This window comes from Seriola lalandi, unplaced genomic scaffold (genome assembly GCF_002814215.2).
Source record: "Seriola lalandi dorsalis isolate HSWRI2012SDOR001 ecotype SW California unplaced genomic scaffold, Sedor1 jcf7180002054514, whole genome shotgun sequence".
Lineage (NCBI taxonomy): Eukaryota > Metazoa > Chordata > Actinopteri > Carangiformes > Carangidae > Seriola > Seriola lalandi.
Genome location: NW_019525067.1, coordinates 4,296 through 14,105, shown reverse-complemented (window position 1 = coordinate 14,105; position 9,810 = coordinate 4,296). Strand labels below are relative to the sequence as shown.

General features: G+C 43.8%; 1 protein-coding gene across 1 annotated transcript in view; it reads left to right on the top strand.

The window, feature by feature from the left end:
- The window catches only part of slc9a5 (solute carrier family 9 member A5), a 7,604-nt gene extending 2,377 nt beyond the window's left edge, over positions 1-5,227 (top strand). Inside the window, exons 4-9 of the mRNA XM_023413353.2 lie at positions 542-633; positions 767-893; positions 2,295-2,444; positions 2,649-2,718; positions 2,891-3,010; positions 3,414-5,227. Coding sequence (XP_023269121.2) covers positions 542-633; positions 767-893; positions 2,295-2,444; positions 2,649-2,718; positions 2,891-3,010; positions 3,414-4,003 — 1,149 coding nt within the window. The 3' untranslated portion in view covers positions 4,004-5,227. The remainder of the gene's footprint in view (positions 1-541; positions 634-766; positions 894-2,294; positions 2,445-2,648; positions 2,719-2,890; positions 3,011-3,413) is intronic.
- The last annotated feature ends 4,583 nt before the right edge of the window (positions 5,228-9,810 follow it).

Here is a 9,810-nt window from a genome sequence, read left to right as displayed (position 1 = left end):
GTAATAACTAAAACTTAAAAAAACTAAAAAGTGTATAAAATAAAAATTGTGAAAACTGTAAAAATTGTCCAAAAATTATAAAAACTGTAAAAACTGTATAAAATAGAAACTGTTGTTTATTAAAAATATATAAAAATTGTTAAAACTGGAAAAACTGGAAAAAAAATTAAAAACTATAAAAATTTAAAAAAAATTATAAAAACTGTAAAAACTACAAAAATTGTAGTTTTAATGTCATTAATCATCAAACACTAACATCTGTGACCTGAGCAGACACTCATTGCTGGAATGTATCAACCACAGAAGAAGAAAACAGGCAGGACAGACTACTGTCAGTAAAATTTTCAGGAACAGAGAACCTGCAGCGTGTCTCCAGGAGTTCAACTGCTGCAGGTGAAGTAAAGTTCATGACTGACTGAGGTCAGGGTGGAGGACCTCCACCTTTAACTTCTGACCTGTGTGTGTGTGTGTGTGTGTGTGTGTGTGTGTGTGTGTGTGTGTGTGTGTGTGTGTGTGTGTGCGTGCATGTGTTTGTGTGTAGGGTGGGAACGTCCTGACCTCAGCCAGACTGTCTCTGCCCTCCATGGCCAGCAGAGCCTCTTTCCCTGAGGTCACCAACGTCACCAACTACCTGTGAGTCACATGACTGTCTCTGTGTGTGTGTGTGTGTGTGTGTGTGTGTGTGTGTGTATCGAGACTCAAAGTCAAACCTCATCATGTTATTGATATCATGCTAACATGCTAATGTGTTGTTGGCGTGCTCCAGGCGTGAGAATGGCAGCGGTGTGTGTTTGGACCTCCAAGTAATCGATAATGTCCCCGGAGCGAAAGTGGAGGAGGACACCGAGACACACCACGTCCTCGCAGAGAACCTGTACAAACCCAGGAGACGGGTACACTCTCTCTCACTCACACACACACACACACACACACACACACACACACACACACACACACACACACAGATGAAAGTTCTGACCTCTAGACCTGGATTAACAGATCTGGAGATCTGGATCATGTTGTGTGTTGTGTCCTGACTGTCTCATGTTGTCTCATGTTGTTGTCTCATGTTGTCTCGTGTTGTTGTCTCATATTGTTGTCTCATGTCTTCTCATGTTGTTGTCTCATGTTGTCTCATGCCGTTGTCTCATGTTGTTGTCTCATGTTGTTGTCTCATGTTGTCTCATGCTGTCTGTCTCATGCTGTTGTCTCATGTTGTTGTCTCATGCTGTTGTCTCATGCTGTTTTCTCATGCTGTTGTCTCATGCTGTTGTCTCATGCTGTTGTCTCATGTTGTCTCATGTTGTTGTTTCATGCTGTTGTCTCATGCTGTTGTCTCATGCTGTTTTCTCATGCTGTTGTCTCATGCTGTTGTCTCATATTGTTGTCTCATGTTGTCTCATGTTTTTGTGTCATGTTGTCTCATGTTGTCTCATGCTGTTGTCTCATGTTGTCTCATGTTGTTGTCTCATATTGTTTTCTCATGTTGTTGTCTCATGCCGTTGTCTCATGTTGTCTCATGTTGTTGTATCAAGTTTTCTCATGCTGTTGTCTCATATTGTTTTCTCATGTTGTTGTCTCATGCCGTTGTCTCATGTTGTTGTCTCATGTTGTTGTCTCATGTTGTCTCATGCTGTCACATGTTGTCTCATGCTGTTGTCTCATGTTGTTGTCTCATGCTGTTGTCTCATGCTGTTTTCTCATGCTGTTGTCTCATGCTGTTGTCTCATGTTGTCTCATGTTGTTGTCTCATGCTGTTGTCTCATGTTGTCTCATGCTGTTGTCTCATATTGTCTCATGTTGTTGTCTCATATTGTTTTCTCATATTGTCTCATGTTGTTGTCTCATGCTGTTGTCTCATGTTGTCTCATGCTGTTGTCTCATATTGTCTCATGCTGTTGTCTCATGCTGTTGTCTCATGTTGTCTCATGTTGTTGTTTCATGCTGTTGTCTCATGTTGTCTCATATTGTTGTCTCATGTTGTCTCATGTTTTTGTGTCATGTTGTCTCATGTTGTCTCATGCTGTTGTCTCATGTTGTCTCATGTTGTTGTCTCATATTGTTTTCTCATGTTGTTGTCTCATGCCGTTGTCTCATGTTGTCTCATGTTGTTGTATCAAGTTTTCTCATGCTGTTGTCTCATATTGTTTTCTCATGTTGTTGTCTCATGCCGTTGTCTCATGTTTTCTCATGCTGTTGTCTCATATTGTTTTCTCATGTTGTTGTCTCATATTGTCTAATGCCGTTGTCTCATGTTGTTGTCTCATGTTGTTGTCTCATGTCTTGTGGTTCAGTATCAGTCCCACTACAGCCGACACTTCATGCCTCTGGGGGAGAAGGAGCGTCAGGACCGGGAGGTGTTTCAGAGGAACATGAGGAGCCGCATGGAGACGTTCAAGTCCACCAGATATAAACGACACAAGAAGGAGCGCAGCCTCAAGAAGGTCACACACACACACACACACACACACACACACTGTGAAACACACATTTATCTCTAATGAACAGTTTTGTCTGCTGATTACAGTCAGGGAGTTTTCTCAGCTCTCTGTTATGACACAGAGCGACATGCTGATTGGCTGATGGAAGGTCGGCCGCTTCCTGTTATGGCTGTAGCTGAACTGACGTGTTTATTCTGCCTTCAACAGCGGCGAGGATCCGACGCCAAGGAGGACGGCAGCGACAAACCCAGACGCAACGTCAGCTGGCAGGATAAAGGTACAAGGGGCTGATGGGAGGAGTGGGGGGGGTGGGTCCAACAGGTGGCCCCTCACCTGTTAACACATCCTCTGTCACACCTGTACAAATACCTGATCATCCTCAAACACCCTCCTCTGGATTAAGGGTGATCAGTGTGTGTGTGTGTGTGTGTGTGTGTGTTTGTGTTCAGATCCAGTTGTGGTTCCGGTGGAGGATAAAGCCGAACACTCAGACGCAGAGAAGGAGGACGACGTCGGGATCACCTTTGTAGCTCGTAAGGCCGAGACGCCCAAACAACGACCAAAGTCAGGTGAGGAAACCACCCCCACCTAAACATGTAAATAACATGATGAGAGGTGGAAGTGTCCGGAGGGAGGTGGTTACCTGTCTGTGGTTAAAGATGGTTGAGCAAAGAAAACAGCAGGAACGTGATGAAGCGTGCTACTAACCACAGACTGTAAATGAAGATGGCTGTCGCCTCTGAAGCTCAGAGTGAGCTGCTCCACCGTCGCCATCTTTGCAGTGTCTGACTCTCCCCCTATCTCCCAGCTAATCCAAATATGGTGAAAGAGGAGGGGCCTGTGTGGAGCGGAGACTTTGGTGCATGCTGGTTTAATAGCTGTGGCTAGCATTCTGCCCTGTTAGTGGCCATTAGAGGAACTGCAGCTTCTGGTTCTTCAGTTTTAACTGCCCTCCTGTTTCTCCTCCCTCAGTCCCAGCAGCTCTGGACGGGTGTCAGAGCCCAACCGCTGCCCCCCCCTCGCCCACCAGTGGAGACAGCCACCTACCGTGGAAGGGCAGCGTGGGCTCGCCCCCTCCCTGTGTGTCTGTGGAGGCCACAAAGATCATCCCTGTGGACCTGCAGCAGGCCTGGAACCAGAGCATCTCCTCCCTGGAGAGCATCTCATCCCCTCCCGCCCCCGCTGAGCCCGTCCACCCCCGGGTCAGCGCCCTCTCCAGACTGGGAGGCCCCCGCCCGGCCTCCTACACCCCGCCGGGCAGTGTTGGGGGCAGCACCTCCTCCATCGGAGCCCAGGTGTCGCAGGGCTCCTTTTGCTTTCCAGAGAAGAAGAAGACGGAGGAGGAAGAAGAGGAGGAGGACGAGGGAGGGGCGCTGCAGGAGATGCAGCCACTCATGTCGTCTCTGAGGCCCCCCAGCTCCCTGTCGCCCCCGCCTCCTCCACCGGGCTCCGCCCCTGGCTCAGGGAGGAGGAGGAACCCCTGTGTCTACTTGAGAAGCCTGGTGACAGCGCCCCCCCCTAGCAGCAGTGAGCCATACAGCAGAGGCCCCACCCAGCTGTAACAACAGATCCCAGACCAGTCAAACACCCGTCACAGAGCAGGAACTGTACACACAAACACACACACACACACACACACACACACACACACACATACAGACACACAGACACACACACACACACACACACACACACACACACACACACACACACACAGACATACAGACACACAGACACACACACACACACACATACATACACATACAGACACACACACACAGACACAGACACACACACACATACACACACACACACACACACACAGACACATAAAAACACACACACACACAGACACACACTCACTCACACACACACACACACACACACACACACACACACACACACACACAGACACACACAAACACCTCCTCTCCACCTGCAGCTGAAGCTGATCTGATAACCATCCGTCCAATCACAGCCTCCTCTGGTGTCACATGGTTATCAGATCCTGACTGTCTCAGTCGTGAGGGCGGGGCTTCTTCATCCTCACCCTCCATCTTAACGTCACCAGCCGCCACATGTCACCAGCTGCTGTGAGCTCTGACACCAGGACTTTCAGAATAAAGGTACAGACAGCTGCGAGGTGAAATCTCTTTTTATTTTATTTTATAGATTTTATGACTGTTATGTCAGAAACGTTTCTTCCGTCAGCGTTACAGACTGTCAACACACCTGTAGAGGTGTCACACAGGTGTGTTTCCTCCTCTGCTGCTGATTCTGACTCCACATTAAAAACAGGAAACATGGAGAAGCTTCTCCTCATTTCACCGAGTCTCTGCTTCCTGTCAGTCACTTGACACACACACATACACACACACACACACACACACATACACACCTACACACACACACACACACACACACACACACACACCTACGCACACACACACACACACACCGTCTTTGTTAGTCAGGTCAACACTTCAGTTAGTGTAACTTTATCTATAAATCTGATTTATTCTATGACTTTCTGATCACCAATCAGAAATCTATCAACAAATCTCATGTTCAGACTCAAACCACCAGTGTGTTCGTCCGTCTCTCAACACCGTCCCTCCTCTGTCTGCGTCTGAGCTCAGAGCTCATTGGTTCCTACCGCAGACGTTAATCTTTAAAAAGCCTCAGTCATTTCCTCAAACAGCTGATCACTGTATATTTTCTCAGACAGGAGGGAATAGAGACTTTTAGTGTGTGTGTGTGTGTGTGTGTGTGTGTGTGTGTGTGTGTGTGGGGGGGGTGTGGGTACAAATTGCAAAACTAAGTGCCAGAACATAAGTGATCCATCATGTTCATGTTTGAGCCTGAAACTGATCCAGGATCTGAAAAAGGGCAGAACAAATGTCCACAGTTACAAAGACCATAGAATAAACTACAGTGTGTTTCCATGGTGACGAAGAACATATGACTGATGTGTTTTAATAATTTATAGAAGCAGAGGAGGAGTCAGAGCTGGACTGAGTCTGAACATGAGGTTTAATGGTAAAAACACAGAGTAACATCAGATCAATACGTCTGTCAGTGTCAGCAGCTTCAGATCTGATCACTGCTGATGTTGAGCATCAACAACCAGCTGGAACCTGTGTGTCTTTGTTTTTAACTGTAATTGTTAAAGTCATGGACGGAATCAACTTAAAGCGTCACTGCTCTAATGCTCTTCTTTAGCTCTTTTTAGGAAAATCAAATCTATAAATAATAATATGTAATCAATCAAAAACTGCAGCATATGAATCCTGATGGAGGTGGACACTGACTGAAGGAGAGTTCTGGTTTTTACAACCTGGTCTTCCTGTAGTTTTGTGCATCATTGTGAACATCATCATCACAGCTGGTGGAGATGATGGGACTGAAGACCCTGCTGTAACAGAGTGGGCTTGTCCTTTAATGGGGGGGGTCTGACTCTCAGTCGACCCTTAACCTGAGCTGGTAGAAGCTTTTTAAAGCCTCATTTCTGTTTCTTTACTAACAGGTGAAACACTGAGGTGTGTATTTATTCTCACAGCTGCTCATATCAAATCTATATGTATTTTGTAAAGCTGCAAATATCCGATCTACAGAGTAGTTTATTTTGAAAGACCAAAGTGTGTAAAAAGAGCCTAATGAACATTTATACAGTATGTGTCTATTACTGCCTTACTCTGCTGTGTAGCTGTGTGTTGTGTTTCATGTGTGTGTAGGTGGAGCCAGTCATCAGGGCGTCCACAGGTTATGATTCCAACAGCAGGCTGTGTACACACTCACAGTGACAGTGTCTGTAGTTGTCGGTCTGTTGTGTCTGTTGTTTTGCCAAAGAGTCTGTTTGCCTTATGTCAGAGCTGCTCTCACACACTCAGCTGATCCCAGACCAGCAGCCGCTGCAGCAGCTCAACCTGACCCACACACACAAGTATAGTTCATACCACGACAGTAACGTGTGCTGCAACATGTCAGACAGAGGTTGCTACATGCTAATGCTAACGCGTTGTTCAGGTCATGAGGAGTGGAGGGTAGAGGTGCACACAGATACAGAATCATGACAACACCTGGTCCAAACCCTGGTGAACACAGCCATTGTGTCCTCCTCTGCAGCAGTAGATTAAAGGGACTATTTCTATGTTTTGCTATCGCTACATAGCTAACATTAGCATTAACAGCTGTTTATTTACCAGTCTTGCCAAGAGCTTCAGTCATTGTTGTGTTTACAGTAAAAGAGATTATAAAACCCCTCTGAGCAGCTACGTCTTCAGGACATACTGGATGCTACAATGACTTGCTATTGGTCCAGACAGGCACGGGCTAGCTGGTTAGCATGCCAACTTTATTAAAGAAAAAAAGTGATAGAAATATCAGCAAAACCAGCTCTTGGTGAGTAAAAAGAAAAAGTTTGATGCTGAGCTTGCAACATTTCTACTAGCCTGATAAGTAAACAGCTGTTAATGCTAATATTAGCTATGTAGCAATAGCAAAACTTACAAATAGTTCCTTTAAAGAAAACCAGTCCTTAAGGGGTCAGTGTAGAGCTAATCAGAGCGTTTCTATGACGACAGTCTGTGTGTGTCACAACAGACATGTTCAGCTTGAGCTTCATCAAACTGTTCAGCCATGTTTGTTTAGAGAAGTGAACCCAAACAGAAGAAGAAGTCAGCTTCCTTTTGGTTCACGCTGTAGCACCCCCTGGCTGCAGCACTCTGACTGCAGCTCATGACTACATTATGTTAAGATTTGTCAGTTGACTCAGTTGTTTTACTTTCAGGTGTCTGACTCTCATGTTGGCATCAGTAAAAAAACAGGAAGAGAAACACAAACACGACAGTAACTCCTAAACAAAGCACAATTATTCATGGTTACCAATAATGAGTTTAACCTGAACACTGAATCAATAATGTTATCAATCTAAAAACACTGCGCACAGATAATTTGGTAATTTATCCAATAGAGTTGTGTCAAATTACCTTAACGACAATCTTTGTTATATTCTGTGTCGGCCATATTTTTAGGCACTTCCTTATTATTTAGCACTACCATTGTTCCAGTCATAAACTTCCATGTGACATGAACTGAACACAAAGAAGGAACTACCAATCACAATTCCCTGTGTGAACTAATGAAGTGTCACTGGCTACGTGTAAAATGAATCTGTTTAATGAGTCCATGAATCAGGTGAATGTTACAGTCACCATCTTCTTCTCAGAGCGCTGTTCACCTGAGGGTGGATTTCATGCCACCTGACTATGATGAAGTGACTGTTGAGCTGGTGCAGCAGCTGCTGGTGACTGATTGTCCTTCTTGTTGCCTCATTGTACCACAGTGACTGTAGTAACACACAGAAACAGAAACATGCTGCTGCTTGTAGTAAGGCCTTTTACTGTGAAGATACTTGAACTGGAGCTGACCCCAGACCAGCTGTGAGGAGGGTCCAGCACAGAAACTGAAACGTGTCTTGTTGATCATCACTGCAGTGTCTCATCCAGCCGTCAGCGTCAGTGTGTCAGTCTTTTCTCTCTGCTTCATTTCACCACAGACGCAGGAATGTCGCGTCAAATCTGAGCTTTTTTTTCCATCTGTGATTCAGGTTGTCGTGTGGAAATTCAAATGAAACTATGTCTTTGTGCCAAAATGTTTGTTAGCCACAGAACTACAAGTCAATAAATGTGAGGTGTGTTTTTCTGAATGAACTCTGTGTTTTTTTTCTCAGTCCTGAGTTGAACACGATGATCCGTAAATATAAAATATATTGAACATAGATATATTTAATGGAGAATTATAAAACTGTTATGCTCAAGTAAAGCCCTGTGTGGATTCACTCATCTGGACAACATACAGGTGTTATTTTAAGTTCCTTAAATTAACCCACGGAGGACAGACAGGTAAGAGAAGATCTCTCCCTCATATACAGTAAAACATCTTCCCAGTGAAGCCCCTTTTGCCTTTATTATAGCCTTACTGTGAAAGAGACAGGAAAATTGGAGAGAGAGAGAGAGAGACAGAGGGAGGGAGGAAAGACACAAAGACTGTTAACATGAAATAATAAACTCTATATTGATGTCAAACGTATCAACTAATCCTCCATTGCCCCACTGCTCATGACTCCAGTGTTTGTAACATTAGATCATATATGACATTTTATATTGGTAATGAAATGACAAGCTAACACTGGAAATGAAAGGGCGCACCATCAGATAGCTCACATTAGTTAGCTCAACTGTAACTCCAGGCTAAAGCTAGAAACTAGCTCACATTAGTTAGCTCAACTGTAACTCCAGGCTAAAGCTAGAAACTAGCTCACATTAGTTAGCTCAACTGTAACTCCAGGCTAAAGCTAGAAACTAGCTCACATTAGTTAGCTCAACTGTAACTCCAGGCTAAAGCTAGAAACTAGCTCACAATAGTAAGATAAACTGTAACTTAAGGCTTAAGTTAGACACTAGTTCACATTAGTTAGCTATACTGTAACTCCAGGCTAAAGCTAGAAACTAGCTCACATTAGTTAGCTCAACTGTAACTCCAGGCTAAAGCTAGAAACTAGCTCACATTAGTTAGCTCAACTGTAACTCCAGGCTAAAGCTAGAAACTAGCTCACATTAGTTAGCTCAACTGTAACTTAAGGCTAAAGTTAGAAACTAGTTCACATTAGTTAGCTCAACTGTAACTCCAGGCTAAAGCTAGAAACTAGCTCACAATAGTTAGCTCAACTGTAACTTAAAGCTAAAGTTAGAAACTAGTTCACATTAGTTAGCTCAACTGTAACTCCAGGCTAAAGCTAGAAACTAGCTCACAATAGTAAGATAAACTGTAACTTAAGGCTTAAGTTAGACACTAGTTAACATTAGTTAGCTATACTGTAACTCCAGGCTAAAGCTAGAAACTAGCTCACATTAGTAAGATAAACTGTAACTTTAGGCTAAAGTTAGAAACTAGCTAACATTAGTTAACTCAACTGTAAATTAAGGTTAAAGTTAGAAACTAGCTAACATTAGTTAACTCGACTGTAACTTAAGGCTTGTTTTGAACTACACACGGATCCATGAAAATTGTTTGTTTAAAGTTGTTTAAGTGTAACTGACTCCATCAGTTGTCTTTCCTCTCATTTTTCAACCAACAGCATTGTTCTGTCCAATAATAAATTTCCAACCCCGCGCCAACCTTTACTTTGAAATCCGGAAGTGTCCCTTGGTGGGATTCGCGGTAGTTAGTTGCCGACAGTATAGTACTGTACATACGAACATTTATATTGATTCAGTGTTAGTTCATTATAATGACCAATAACAACAACAACAACAACAATAATAATAATAATAATAATAATAATAATAATGAATAGTTAGTGTGGAAG